The 15,560-nt window shown below is 42.6% G+C and overlaps 1 protein-coding gene across 1 annotated transcript in view; it reads left to right on the top strand.

Annotated features, from left to right (window-relative positions):
* CNTRL (centriolin) overlaps positions 1 to 15,560 on the top strand; it is an 83,776-nt gene that overhangs the window by 33,499 nt on the left and 34,717 nt on the right. Inside the window, exons 13-18 of the mRNA XM_052644946.1 lie at positions 692 to 912; positions 4,197 to 4,373; positions 7,647 to 7,781; positions 13,462 to 13,607; positions 14,200 to 14,407; positions 15,097 to 15,276. Coding sequence (XP_052500906.1) covers positions 692 to 912; positions 4,197 to 4,373; positions 7,647 to 7,781; positions 13,462 to 13,607; positions 14,200 to 14,407; positions 15,097 to 15,276 — 1,067 coding nt within the window. The remainder of the gene's footprint in view (positions 1 to 691; positions 913 to 4,196; positions 4,374 to 7,646; positions 7,782 to 13,461; positions 13,608 to 14,199; positions 14,408 to 15,096; positions 15,277 to 15,560) is intronic.

Consider the following 15,560-nt stretch of genomic DNA (forward strand, 5'->3'; position numbering starts at 1 on the left):
TAAGGGGAGTGCAGAAAAGAATTTTAGACTCTATTTTTGGAATGCAAATTTAAGTTGTGACATGGCCGAAACAGTGGAAGAGGAAGATGCTAGACGGTAGTGAAAAGAACCTTGGCTTGGTGTAAAAAGATCCCAGGCCTCGTTTTGCTGTTATCAGCTGTGTGACCTGGGACAAGTTCTTTTTGTTGTGATCATTTAGCTTTAGAGAGGTTTAAATGAGATAGTGTTCATAAAGTGCCTGGACATAGTAGGCAATCACCCAGTATGTGATTGGTTGTTGTTTTTTTAAGTCTTCAGGTTATAGGTTAATGCTGCTAATCTTGGATTTGACTTGGTTTTGTTTCGTGTGTCCAGTAGTAAGATCTCAGTTTTGTTGCACATTCTTCATTATTTTATTTGGAAATTACTACTTGAAACTTTTTACAGCATGAATTAAAGCATTTCATAAGCAATGCCAATGATTATACTATTTTTATTGTATACATGCTTGATACTCCCATACCATGGATAATGGGGGGAAGCTATTATTGTATCTTAAATATGAAAAATAAGATAGTAGGAAATCATTATTAGAATCGAATTTCATTCTTAGCTAGTAACAAATAGCTAAGGAGTCTAAATGCAGTAATAATGTATCCTGAAAGCATCTTCTTGTATAGATCATCACCTTCCCTTTCTCTGTCTTGCTTAGGCCAGATAGCAGCAAATGAAGCCCTGAAGAAGGACTTAGAAGGCGTCATCAGTGGGCTGCAAGAGTACCTGGGGACTGTGAAGGGCCAGGCTGCTCAGGCCCAGAGCGAGTGCAGAAGGCTGCAGGATGAGAAAGAGGTGTTGCTGCAAAGGTTGACCAAGGTTGAGCAGGAAAGGGACCAACTGGAAATAGTTGCCTTAGATGCAGAAAACATGAGGAAGGTATGATTTGTCTCTTCTTGTCTGCTCTCCTTAGCCTCAGAAGTAGATGGTGCCCAAATGAAGTTAAGGACGTTGGCGACGCTGCGGTTGGAAGTGGCAGAAGCGGCAGTGGCTGTCCTGTGTTTTGGGCTTTTTTCCCCTTTGTGATGTGCTTGGAATGATTTTTTTTACTTTACTAAGGAAAGGAAGATTATTTTAGCAGAATTTCTATCCCTGAAAAGTACTGTGCTCAAATAGCTTGAAAGAATAAGAAAGTGTAGCTATTATAATAGGAGAAGGCAATGGCACCCCACTCCAGTGCTCTTGTCTGGAAAATCCCATGGACGGAGGAGCCTGGTGGGCTACAGTCCATGGGGTTGTGAAGAGTCGGACATGACTGAGCGACCTCACTTTCACTTTTCACTTTCATGCATTGGAGAAGGAAATGGCAACCCACTCCAGTGTTCTTGCCTGGAGAATCCCAGGGACGGGGGAGCCTGGTAGGCTGCAGTCCACGGGGTCGCACAGAGTCGGACACAGCTGAAGCGACTTAGCAACAGCTATTATAATTACTATATTAGATGTTCATATTTTATTATTTGTGCAGCAAAATTATGTACAACATAATTTTTCTTTTTCTTGTTGTTATTACTTCATGATGTTAGTGTTATTTTACAGATAACAAGATGGGCACAGCATCGTAAATTAAACCCTTCCATGCTTGATTTGTTGACCTTCATTCAGAGATTTCACTTGCTTTGTTTTAGTTGTTTGGCAAACTTTATACTACAAGAGAATCCAGATTCCCAAACCTCATCCCCAGTAGGGCTCTCTTTGGAAATTTGAATTAATGTGTTTTAATGTTATGAAATTTATCAGGCATATAAGAATATCAAAAATATTTAGCACCATGTACCAACAACTCAGCTTAAAAAATAAAACAGACATACTTGAAGCCCTCTGTGTACTGCCTCCTAGAAGTAGCAAAACCCTGGGTATGGCTATTATTTCCCTGTATATCTCTTCTTTTATTTTATGTGTGTCCATCTATACAAATATGTAGTATTGTTTTGCATCATCTTAGGATTTATATAAAAAGCACATAGTGTATTCTTTGGCCACTTCCTTTCTTCCTTCATGTTTATATTTTTGAGAATTGTGCACATTGATACATTCAGCTCTACTTTATTTATTTTGATGTATGGAGCATCCCATTGTCTGTGTATGCCGCAGAATTTATTGCTTATTCATCCTCTTCTCGGGGGATATTGAGATGGTTTCTAGTCTTTCGCTATTATGATACTGAGAGTGACATTCTTACATATATCTGGAGCATGGGGACTGTGCTTACAGGGGACTGGGGGTCAAGGTATGTGCGCCTCCTCCAGTTCACTGGACGTCATCGAATGGCTGTCCATGTTCACTCTGCGAGTTTCTGCTCCACCCGCAGTGTGAAGGCTGCCGTTACACGTGCTTGCCATCTGACTTTCGTTCTGTAAAAGCCTCAATTTTGAAATGGTTTCAAGCACACAGGAGAGCTGCAAGAATAACTCACTGTAATTTCCATTCAGAGTCACCGATTAATACTTAGCACGTTTGCTTTATCTCATATTTAATTTTACATGATTTTATGTATATTTTTATATTAATTTTTTTCCTAATCATGTTAGAATTAGTTGTAGGCAATCATGCTCTTTAGCTTTGAAATACTTCAGCATTTCTTTCCTAAGAACAAGGACATTTTCTAACGAAAGCACAGAATAAGGATCAAATTCAGGAAATATAATATTTTGCCAGACTTAATGTTTCCCAATCTGCTAGATTTGAAATGATCTTTGTGTTTTTTTAACTTTTACAGGAAAGTTGAAAGAAGAGTTCACTGAGCTTCTGTGTGCTCTCCTAAATTAAACAAATAGTTTACCATATATATATATATTTTGCTGGGTCATTTGAAAGTTGCAGGTGTTAAGACATCATCCCTCTAGTCCGCATCTCTTTAAAACGAGGCTGTTTTCTTCCATCACTATGATCCCCTTATTGCACCTAGAAAATTAGAAAACCAACAGCAGGTCCTTCCTACTGCTTACTCTCTGAGCCGTTTCCCCGTTTATGCCAGGGGTGAGTTGTGCAGCTGTGTGTGTCTGTGTAGACCCCACCAGTAGTTCTGTATGGTGTCCCACCTTCTAGGTGTGTCTGATTGTCTCCTCATGGTTGGTTTAACTTGTTCCTCGATGCTCTGTGCAAAGTAATGTCTTGTTTTAACTACACTTGCCCCTAATTACTGGAGAAGTTAAGTACTTTTCATCTGTTTATTTGCTGTTCAGTTTTTCTCTCCAGTGAATTCCCTCTTCATGTTCTTTGCCCACTTTTTTCTGTTGGATTGCCTGTCTTTTTCTTAATGATTTGTAGAAGCTCTTTATATATTCTGGATATTAATTCCCTGCTGGTTTTATGGAGAATCTGCATCCTGGACCAGCAGCCCAGATGATTCAGATGCCAGCTGGTCTGTTATCACCCACTGAGAAACTCTTCTGTAGAAGTCCTCATCACAAGATGCTCCTTTGTAATCCAGAGCAGTTTGGTCTAATTCTTCAAGCTCCCAAATAAATAGATGAAAATTATAATGTTTAATCTTAAAAATGGACTAAAATGGATCAGAACTGTGGCATACTAATCAATATGTACTATACTTGTCAACATTCATTTAAGTTTCTCTATCATCCTTAATATTAGAGAGTGCTAGTCCCATTTTGTTCTTCTGGTAAGTGAACATACTATGGTCTAATAGAAAGTCTCAGCTTTGGAGTCAGAAATCTCAGTTCACATTCTGACTCATCGTTTTTTTAGCTGCACAGCCCGGTGCTGTTTACCTCGGTGTTCATTCTCCATTTCCTCATCTGTAAATCTGGGATAATACCTTGCCTTACATAGTTAGTATGAGGGTATAGTGAAATAACGAATGTAAAAATATTTATTCCAATGTCTGAAGGAAAATAGGCCTTAAATTTTATCCTCTTTTTTTTTCTATTATGAATACATAAGACTCGCTTAAAGGATCACAGCTGGTTACTCTGAAAAACACGTTGTAGCTTGCTGACTTTTCTGATAACAGTCAGGGTTTTGTTTTCCAACCTAGATTCACACAGCCTGCAGCCTCATCGTATCGCCAGTGAATGCTGTCTGTGCCTGGGCAGCAGTGGCTGGCCAGCATTTGGTTTAAGTGCTCGGGTTACTTATAATGACTTGCAGATGCTTAAGCAGCACAATGAGGGTTCTGTACTTAAACATACACTGAATCCTTGCAGGAGCTTGCGGAGCTAGAAAGTGCCCTGCAAGAGCAGCATGAGGTGAATGCGTCCCTGCAGCAGACCCACGGAGACCTCAGTGCCTACGAGGCTGAGTTAGAGGCGCAGCTCAGGATGAGGGAGGCCGAAGCCAGCCAGCTCAAAGAAGAGCTGGGAAAACTAGCAAGGCTCAGCCAGGTGAGTAAGAGCATGAAGCCATGTAGAAACCAAGTAGCCTGGGCCTTAACACAACAGCTTTCCTTTCATTTGCGCTAATATTAAACCCTTTTTAAGCCCATGTGGACTGATGGGCCTCCCCGGTGGCTCAGTGGTAAAGCATCCACCCACAATGCAGGAGACGCGGGTGCGATCAAGCCCTGGGTTGGGAAGATCCCTGGAGATGGAAGTGGCAGCCCGCTCCAGTGTTCTTGCCTGAGAAGCCCTATAGACAAGAGGACCCTGGCAGGCTACAGTCCATGGGGTCACAGAAGAGTCAGACACAGCTCAGCAACTAAGCAACAGTGTGACACGGTGAGAAGAGCACATGTTTGGAGTCAGACGGCCTGAGCGCAAGTATGACCCCTGTGTGAACGTGGGCAAGTCACCTCATGGCTCTGAGCTTCTGACAGATACTTACACTTACTTCTTGTGTCATGAGAGCTATGGTGAGGATAAGTGAGACAGTGGACAGGGAGCACTAACAGTTGGTAATGACTAAATTCTAGTTTTTCTTTCTCAAACCAGCTTCAAGAGACCTCTTTCAAGTTGATAGTAAATTTTACTGTGCTACTTTCTGTTTTGTTTGGGTGAAACATCCACAAGTTTAAATTATACCTTGAAAATTAGATAAATATTTATTCACCCAATAAATACTTATTGATTGGCCATTAAAGACCAGATGCCCTGGGTGCTGTAGAGAGAAGCACAGCCATGATTACTGTCCTTGTGAAGCTGACAGTCTGGTGGGTGAAACAGGTGTTAGAGGGAGAAAGGGGTAGGGCCCTGTGCTCGGGGAGCAGTGGTCAGGGAAAACTGCCCATGGTAATGATGTTTCAGCCGAGACTTGGAAGATGACTAGGGTTTGGCTGTGCAGGGGGAGCAGGGGTGAGATGAGCAGAGGTAAGGGATGTGTTCTAGGCGGAGAGGCAAGGAGAGAGAGCATAATGCATTTGAAACGCTGAAAGTACGCCTCCAGTATGCCAGGGATGAGGAGAGGAGTAGGGAATGAGAGTGAGAAATAAGGGCAGAGAGGCAGACAGCGACCAGTTATAGTGTATTCTTGATCTCGTCAAAATACAATTTTGTTTAGCTGTTAGACAAATGGGTTGCATTTTCTACCAGGAAGCCCACTCAGACCTTCCACTGTATCTGCTGAAACTCTGGGTTCAGGACTCTGATTTTCCTTGAACTTGTGCTCAAAGCATTTTATCCTGCATGTGAAATCAGAATCTGTTTAGATTGTCCGTCTCTCCTGCTAGACTCAGAGCACAGTGAATGCCCAGATTGCAGGTGCCTGTTCCAGTACCTGCACCTGAGGAGGGTTAATAGCTTCTCACTGGGTGAAAGTTAAGTAAGGTAACATAGTTTGAAACAGGCACAGGAAAAGATGCTCAACATTGCTAATTATTAGAAAAATAAAATCAAAACTACAGTGAGGTACCGCCTCACACTAGTCGGAATGCCCATCATCTACAAACAGTAGATGCCGGAGAGGGCCTGGGGAAGGGGGCCTCCTGCACTCTTGGGGGGAGTGTAAGTTGGTACAGCCACTATGGAGAACAGTATGGAGGACTCTTAAAAACCTGAAAAGTTGCTGTATGCTCCAGCAGTCCCACTCCTGGATCTATATCTGGAAAAGAGGAAAACTATTTGAGAAGGTATGTGCATGCCAGTGTTCACAGCAGCACTGGTTATTGATGCAGTAACCAAGACTTTGGGAGCAACTTGAATGTAAACAGATGAATGGACAAAGAAGATGCAGTGTGTGTGTGATGTTACTTAGCCATAAAAGGGGATGAAATACCATTTGCAGTCAAGTGGAGAGGCCGAGAGATGACCATACCAAGTGAAGTAAATCAGAGAAAGACAGTTAGCACAGATCACTTACATGTGGAATCAAAAAAATGATACAGGTGAACTTATTTACAAAACAGAAATGGACTCATAGTCATAGAAGACAGATTGATGGCTACCAAAGGGGAAAGGGAAGAGGACAGATAAATTGGGAATTTGGTATTAATATATACACGCTACTGTATTTAAAATAGGCAAACAAGGACCCCCCTGTAGCACAGGGAACTGTAAGTAGTATCTTATAATAAAACCTATAATGGGAAAGAATCTGAAAAGAATAGGTGTATATTTGTACACTGAAACATTATAAATCAGTTATATGTCAATTAAGAATAAGGTAGTTAATTAAAAATTGAATTAGTTTGAATCCCAGGAATTCATGTAAAATCGCTTTCATATGATTAGAAAAGGAAATAAAAATAGGTTGGCTTATTATAGTAATTGTGTTACTTTCCATTCGTTTACTTATTAGATACTAAATGACCATTTACTGATTGACAGCATTATATTTCTTAAGAGTACCAAGTTTTATAAAACTGTAGTTGACCTGATCAGAGTGTGGAAAAGAGGAGACTGGGAAGAAAAACAATTAAAATAGCAGTAAATATTAATATATTTTGTAACTAATAGTAAATACAATTTCTAGATGATATCTCCTTTGAAATAAAATTTAAATGTTTAAGCCAGCCCTTTCTAGCTTAAAACTCTTTTGTACTTCCCTTGTCCTTTTTTAATTTTTCTTATAAGTCTTGACAAAAATAGGCCTTTTCTCAAATTCATGTGGCATTTAAAAGGGCATTCCCTTCCTTGGCATCAAGACTACCAGCACTGGTCTTCCAGCCACACGTGGAGAGCACGGTCGTGACAGACCTTCTCTCTCGGCTGTACAGGCCCCCTGATTGGCCCCTTTTAGTTATTGAAGTCACTTGTGATGCATGTTAAATGCAGATTCCTGGGCCATGTCCTAGAAACTCTGGCCCATCAAGTCTGAGATGGAGACCAGGCCTCTACGTGTTTAACAAGCGTGCCCAGTGATTTTGGTGCAGGTGGTTGAGACCACCGTGTAAGAAATGTGGGTCTAAGGGAAGGGAGAGCAGTAGTTGTTGACTCCCTCACAGAGCTCTTAAACGTTGGTATCTGGGCTCCCTCCTGGAGATTCTGATGCTTACCCGTCCTTATGTGTTAATAGTTGAAGGAGGCCTGTGAAAACCCTACCTTGAGCCTTTTAATTTGGAGGTACAAACATAAAACTGAATTATAAAACCAAAGCTCGCAAGGGATTGCATGTATATGTAAGTTTGTGCATATGTGCTAAGTCCCTTCAGTTTATTTATGCCTTATAAGATCATAAATTATTGCTATTCTACTTTTTTGTATCATTGCTTCCTATGGCAATAGCTAGAACAGTCAACTCTACAAACAGAACTTGAGAAAGAAAAACAAGCCCTCAAGAATGCCCTGGGAAAAGCCCAGCTCTCGGAAGAAAAAGAACAAGAAAACAGTGAGCTCCGCACCCAGCTTAAACAGCTGCAGGTAGGGACTTGCTGGCTCCAGATGCATTCTTACTTGGGACGCCCAAAGATGCTGCCATCCATTAGTCAGACACTCTACAACCTGCTCTGACATGCAGTAAGCTGTTTGCAAAAAGGAATTTGAGCTAGGATAGCACCACCGCTTCTGTTCCTCGTGAGCCCGGCGTTCTGAGATTATTACTGTGCGTGTCCTTTGTGTTGTTATGATGGTGCTGAGAGATGCAGGCTGTGTTGATCCTAAACCGAGAACACTGTAAGCTGATGGATGGCAGCCGTGCCTTGCATTCCCCCTAATAACACCATTGTCACCAGCCTGGGCTAAAGTACGCAGCTGGACACATTCTTCCTCCACTGAAATATTCTTGTAATTATCCAGGAATATAACTAGGATGGGTTGTAGTAGAACTTCTTAATTGTAAAGCTTTCACAGTCTCCTTCTCCAAAGTGATGTCATTTTACATTTGTGAGAGTTTTCTTGGGCAAATTAATTTTACAGCTATTTTCACAATAACCTGCCCCATAAACTGCAGGAGAAGCAGGTGGACAGGATTTTCCAGGTAATTAAACGTTCTCAAAGAGGACAGGTGCCTGAAAAAATGAGTACCTGGACCAGCACACAGGCTTCCAGGTCTGTGGGGTCGGGGGCCTCACAGCTGAGGCGCCAGCTGTTCCCCTTCACCAGAGACCAAGGGGCAGAGTTGTGCTTATCTGTGAGGAGGGCTCCAATAATTCATGTAGGGGGGTTGTGACAAATAAGACTATATAAGCTCACCTGAATTCTCTCTCTTTTCTCCCAATGCATAGAATATTTTTTTCTCAAAGTTTAAGTAGATCTAGTTACCTGGAATCTTGTTTTTACTGCTATCATTTCAGCTTCTGAAGTGAATATCATAAAAAATATACATGCTTTCTATTCTTGTGTGAGTTCTGTGTTTGTTAGGTATTCATTGTGTTATTTTTTATTTTTACTATGGGAATTTGCAAATCATTACAAAATCAAAGAGGAAATACCCTTAGCCCTTTGCTCACTCAGCTCAACCGGTTGCAACATTCTGCTATTCTTGTTTCAGTGAGTCCCCCCCTTTTTTTTTTTGGCTGGGATACTTTAAAGAAAATATCATGCCTCTTTATTTCAGCACTAAGTACTTCAGTATATATCTCTTAAAGAAAGGACTTCAGGAGCCTTCTCTCCAAAGGAGAAACTGAGATCAGCTCTCCAGAATGCTGGTCCATGCTATGAGATTCTTTTAGTTGGAACTGGGTCGTTTGGTTGCTTGGCCTTCTAAACTCCTGATACGGAGCTCAAGTTAAACTCACTCTGCATTTATCTTTGTCAGAAATCGTTTAGTTGCCGTGAGCCGAAACCTACTAATGCTAGCTCAAGGAAGGAGACAGGCAGCTTGCTAGGGACCAGAGCTGCTTTGTCAGCCTCCCATCCAGGCGGCTCTCATTCCTCCTGCTCTGTCTCCCTGGACCCAGCATCGACTCCAGGCCTGCGCCAGTGTAACTTTACAGGACTTGCTCTCCTGCAGACTTGCTGGACAGGATTTTGGTTGATGCTGGAGGGAGTGAGAACTCTCCTCTGTCTAATCAGTGGGTTGGCTGTCCTGGGTCAAATCACCTGTAACCAGGATTAGATAGTAGTGCAAATATGGGTGCCTTGGGGCAAAGGGCAGAGACAGTTTACAGATAAGAGACTCCAGGTGGACAGACCTGTTCGCTGTAATGCTGAATTCACCGTATGAGTTCAGTTCAGTGTCCCACTCTTTGCGAGCCCATGAATCTCAGCACAGCAGGCCTCCCTGTCCATCACCATCTCCCGGAGTTCACTCAGATTCACGTCAATCGAGTCCGTGATGCCATCCAGCCATCTCATCCTCTGTCGTCCCCTTCTCCTCCTGCCCCCAATCCCTCTCAGCATCAGAGTCTTTTCCAATAAGTCAGCGCTTCGCATGAGGTGGCCAAAGTACTGGAGTTTCAGCTTTAGCATCATTCCCTCCAAAGAAATCCCAGGGCTGATCTCCTTCAGAATGGACTGGTTGGATCTCCTTGCAGTCCAAGGGACTCTCAAGAGTCTTCTCCAACACCACAGTTCAAAAGCATCAATTCTTCGGTGCTTAGCCTTCTTCACAGTCCAACTCTCACATCCATACATGACCACAGGAAAAACCATAGCCTTGACTAGACGGACCTTTGTCGGCAAAGTAATGTCTCTGCTTTTGAATATGCTATCTAGGTTGGTCATAACTTTTCTTCCAAGGAGTAATCGTCTTTTAATTTCATGGCTGCCATCACCATCTGCAGTGATTTTGCAGCCCCCCAAAATAAAGTCTGACACTGTTTCCACTGTTTCCCCATCTATTTCCCATGAAGTGATGGGACCAGATGCCATGATCTTCGTTTTCTGAATGTTGAGCTTTAGGCCAACTTTTTCACTCTCCTCTTTCACTTTCATCAAGAGGCTTTTTAGTTCCTCTTCACTTTCTGCCATTAGGGTGGTGTCATCTGCATATCTGAGGTGATTGACATTTCTCCCGGCAATCTTGATTCCAGCTTGTGTTGCTTCTAGTCCAGCGTTTCTCATGATGTACCCTGCATATAAGTTAAATAAGCAGGGTGACAATATACAGCCTTGACGTCCTCCTTTTCCTATTTGGAACCAGTCTGTTGTTCCATGTCCAGTTCTAACTGTTGCTTCCTGACCTGCATACAGATTTCTCAAGAGGCAGGTCAGGTGGTCTGGTATTCCCATCTCTTTCAGAATTTTCCACAGTTTATTGTGATCCACACAGTCAAAGGCTTTGGCATAGTCAATAAAGCAGAAATAGATGTTTTCCTGGAACTCCCTTGCTTTTTCCATGATCCAGTGGATGTTGGCAATTTGATCTCTGGTTCCTCTGCCTTTTCTAAAACCAGCTTGAACATCAGGAAGTTCAGTGTTGAAACAAAAAACCCAATATTATACCAGGTTTGAAGAAAACTAATCATTGAAGTAGCATATAGGTATTCGGGGGACCTTAGGATGTAGAACTATCTTTCTGTCTAATTTAGGGAAATTCTATCAGTTTTTTTTGTTGTTGTTTTTTTCACTTGAAAGAGACATTATCTGGATTTAATTCTGGGGTCTAGATATGCTCACTAGTTTGTTAGTGAAGATATGCTCGCGTATAACAGATACTCCCACAGAGCACTGTGAGCTGTCAGGGAAGCTTCAGTGCCATGGGGAGGTGCTTCTGTTTCTGTTTTTTCTAACTCTGAATTGTGTCCATTTTCCAGCATATACCAAAGTAGAATACTAAAGTGAATCCGAATGTATATATCACTCATCTTTAGCAGTTTCAACACATGGCCCATCTTACTTCATCTGTAACACACCTCTAGTCTTATTTAATCTATAACATCCTCCACCTTGAGAGCTTGTTGGGAGGTTCTAGAATGATGCTGTGAAAGTGCTACACTCAATATGCCAGCAAATTTGGAAAACTCAGCAGTGGCCACAGGACCGGAAAAGGTCAGTTTTCATTCAATTCCAAAGAAAGGCAATGCCAAAGAATGCTCAAACTACTGCACAATTGCACTCATCTCACATGCTAGTAAAGTAATGCTCAAAATTCTCCGAGCCAGGCTTCAGCAATACGTGAACCATGAACTCCCTGATGTTCAAGCTGGTTTTAGAAAAGGCAGAGGAACCAGAGATCAAATTGCCAACATCCTCTGGATCATGGAAAAAGCAAGAGAGTTCCAGAAAAACATCTATTTCTGCCAAAGCCTTTGACTGTGTGGATCACAATAAACTGGAAAATTCTGAAAGAGATAGGCATACCAGACCACCTGACCTGCCTCTTGAGAAATCTATATGCAGGTCAGGAAGTAACAGTTAGAACTGGACATGGAACAACAGACTGGTTCCAAAGGGAAAAGGAGTACATCAAGGCTGTATATTGTCACCCTGCTTATTTAACTTACATGCAGGGTACATCATGAGAAACGCTGGGCTGGAAGAAACACAAGCTGGAATCAAGATTGCCGGGAGAAATGTCAATCACCTCAGATATGCAGATGACACCACCCTTATGGCATAAAGTGAAGAGGAGCAAAAAAGCCTCTTGATGAAAGTGAAAGAGGAGAGTGAAAAAGTTGGCCTAAAGCTCAATATTCAGAAAACGAAGATCATGGCATCTGGTCCCATCACTTCATGGGAAATAGATGGGGAAACAGTGGAAACAGTGTCAGACTTTATTTTGGGGGGCTCCAAAATAACTGTAGATGGTGATTCCAGCCATGAAATTAAAAGACACTTACTCCTTGGAAGGAAAGTTATGACCAACCTAGATAGCATATTCAAAAGCAGAGACATTACTTTGCCGACAAAGGTCCGTCTAGTCAAGGCTATGGTTTTTCCTGTGGTCGTGTATGGATGTGAGAGTTGGACTGTGAAGAAGGCTAAGCACCGAAGAATTGATGCTTTTGCACTATGGTGCTGGAGAAGACTCTCAAGAGTTGGATCTCAAGGAGATCCAACCAGTCCATCCTAAAGGAGATCAGTCCTGGGTGTTCATTGGAAGGACTGATGCTGAGGCTGAAACTCCAGTTCTTTGGCCACCTCATATGAAGAGCTGACTCATTGGAAAAGACCCTGATGCTGGGAGGGATTGGGGGCAGCAGGAGAAGGGGACGACAGAGGACAAGATGGCTGGATGGCATCACCGACTCCATGGGCTTGAGTTTGAGTGAACTCTGGGAGTTGGTGATGGACAGGGAGGCCTACTGTGCTGCGATTCATGGGGTCGCAAAGAGTCAGACACGACTGAACGACTGAACTGAGCATTCTCCACACCCCACCCCCACATCTGTTCACACTGAATTATTTTGAAATAAATCCAAAACATCTGATTTTATCTGTAAATAACATACCACTGTATGTGTCTCTGGAAAAGAAGGGCTTTAGAAAGAAGCATAAAGGAATTCCCTGAAGGCCTTGTGGTTAGGCTTCTGGGCTTTCAGTGCCGTGGCCAGGGTTTAGTTCCTGGTTGGGGAGCTGAGATCCCACAAGCTGCACGGCATGGACAGAAAAAAAAAAAAAAAACCATAAACATGGATGCCATTGTGATACCTTAAAATTATAGTCACCCCCGATATCATCAGATACCTTAAGAATATTAAAACTGTCTCATTTTTAGAAGTGTTTTTTGGAATCCAGACGATGTGTTCACAGTGCACTTAGTTGGCTTGATTCTTAAGTCTCCTGTAATCTCCAGGTTTGCTCTTTTCTGACCTTTGTTCCACACTGAAGAAAACCAGGTCTTTGCCTTGTAGACTCCCGTAGTCTAGATTTTGCTGGCCACATCCCCACGGCGTTGATTAACATGTTCTTATATAGAGGTTTATTTAGATTCACGTTATTTAGTTTTTGGCAAGAGGAAGGTAGTGTCCACAGGTACTTCCTGTGGCGTCACCACGACACAGATCGTAACGCCTGTTCGTGTCTTTTGTGACTTCGGATTAATCAGTAGATTCAGATATTGTCAGCCGTAGTGGAAAGGATTTTTTAAAAATTGGTAAAAGAAGTTGACTAGAACTATTATATGGTAAATAATATAGGCTGTGTGTGTATGTGTGAGTGTATTTTTAAATTTTGTTTTGGTAAGTTTTACCCCTCTTCATTTTGCCTCCCTCCATAGGATGACAATAACCTGTTAAAACAGCAGCTTAAAGACTTCCAGAGTCACCTTAATCATGTAGCTGATGGTCTGATTCATCCAGAAGAAGTGGCAGCTCGTGTAGATGAAGTAAGGAGAAAATTGAAATCAGGAGCTGGAGAGATGAGGTAATAGAAGGTCAGGACCGCCTGGTATAGAGTGGGCCGAGTTGCGAATGTGGGCTTCGGGGATGAAATCCCCTTTCCGCAACCGTGCATGGCTGATTTCTTTTGTAAGGTTTTCTCCTTATCATATGACCATGATTGAGACACAGATTACTTAATTCAAGTTGTCCATCACTGATATTTTTAATCTTTTATATGTTTTGTTATTATTTAATTTAAAAAACATAAAGGTTTTATGAGTAACTCATTCTTGAAAGCTTACTGCAGATGGTCAGGAAGTAGAGTCACATTATACACTTAAAGTAGAAAACAAATAGCTAAAGAAAAACAGGCTAATTTGAAAATGGGAAATGGACGTTTATTCTTTGAACACACGTTGTTAGCCTGAAGGTAGCCTGTGCTCTCAGAGCGGCAGCATCAGTTGATAAAACAATGCTTTGCGCTCCGGAGATGCGCAGTGATTTGCCGTGGATTGACCACAGGTGCCGTCCCACACAGCTCTTCTTCTCGTGCACTAATGTTACTGGCGTGCTTGCGTCCAGCGTCAAAAATAAAACATCACGTTTATAACACCTTTCCTCTCCCCCCTTACCAGAATCCACAGTCCTTCAGATGTCTTAGGGAAAAGTCTTGCTGACTTGCAGATACAATTCAGTGAAATGCTGACACGTTCTCAGTGGGAGAAAGAGGAAGCCCAAGGGAGGGAAAGAAAACTCCAAGAAGAAATGGCTCTGCATCGGGAGAAGCTGGCGGATGGACAGGAGGCGTTCAGGAAGGCCTGTGAGAGCGCGCTAGAAGCAAGGGTGAGACATGGGCAGGAGGCAGCCAGAGGGAAGCCTTTAGAACACATGCACGCTTCTCAGCAAGTCACCTTGCCGCCTTTTTTGTGTGAATACAGTGTAGGGCATTCCCTGGTGGTCCAGTGGTTAAGACTGCTCACTTTCATGGCCAAGAGCTGGGGTTCGATCCCTGGGTGGGAAACTGAGATTCCACAAGCAGCATGGCGTGGCCACAAAAAAAAAGTGTTTGTTATATTAATTATACCTTAATAAAGGTAATTATACCTTTAAGGTATAATTAATAAAGCTATAATTTTTAAAAAATACAGTAATTGCTGTTCAGTTTCACTCCTAGTAAGTGAGGCTGTGTGTGACTGAAATGCAGCCCTGAGTGTGGTGCCCGATGGCCAAGTCAGGCTCCTGCAGGACGCTGTTTTCCTTGCTTTTGGAAGCAAGTGAGCTGTTTCTTAACGTGCAGGTCAGTAACACCGCGTTGCTAGAGCATAGCATGGTGCCAGAATCTGAGTTTTTGATGTAGCTGTTTTAATGAGGCAAATGTTAAAATGGATCCTAGAGAACAGTTGTGATTAACCCATCCCCAGTAAGCCATTAATACTCTTTAGTAAAATGAAATACAATTCTCCAGAAGGTGTTTATTTTGCTCAAAAAATATTTTGCTTAAAAATCAGTTTTGAAACTTGATTTCCTCACAGATTAATTTTGACAAGAGGCAACACGAAGCAAGAATTCAGCAGTTAGAGAATGAGATTCACTATTTACAAGAAAACCTAAAAAGTATGGAAGAAATCCAAGGCCTTACGGATCTGCAGCTGCAGGAAGCTGATGAAGAGAAGGAGCGAATTCTAGCCCAACTCCAGGAGTTAGAGAAGAAGGTGGGCAAGACCAGGAAAGAGACACACGAGTCCCTGCTGCCAGGGTCCTGCTCTCAGCGAGGGGGCAGCTCAGAGGGCTGTGGTCCACGGTCACCTCCAGCTGCACGGCTGGCTCAGGGGCCTGCCCTAGAGAGGCCTGGGTGCACGTCACTGGATCTGCAGCCTGAGACGAGGGAGCGTGGTAGACGGAAACAAGGGACTTGGGATGTAAGGAGCGAGCGAAGAGTAGGCTGGGTGGTACTTAAATGCTGTTGGGATGATTTGCCTCCTTCCACACCCCTTTC

This window comes from Budorcas taxicolor, chromosome 8, assembly GCF_023091745.1.
Source record: "Budorcas taxicolor isolate Tak-1 chromosome 8, Takin1.1, whole genome shotgun sequence".
NCBI classification, from domain to species: domain Eukaryota; kingdom Metazoa; phylum Chordata; class Mammalia; order Artiodactyla; family Bovidae; genus Budorcas; species Budorcas taxicolor.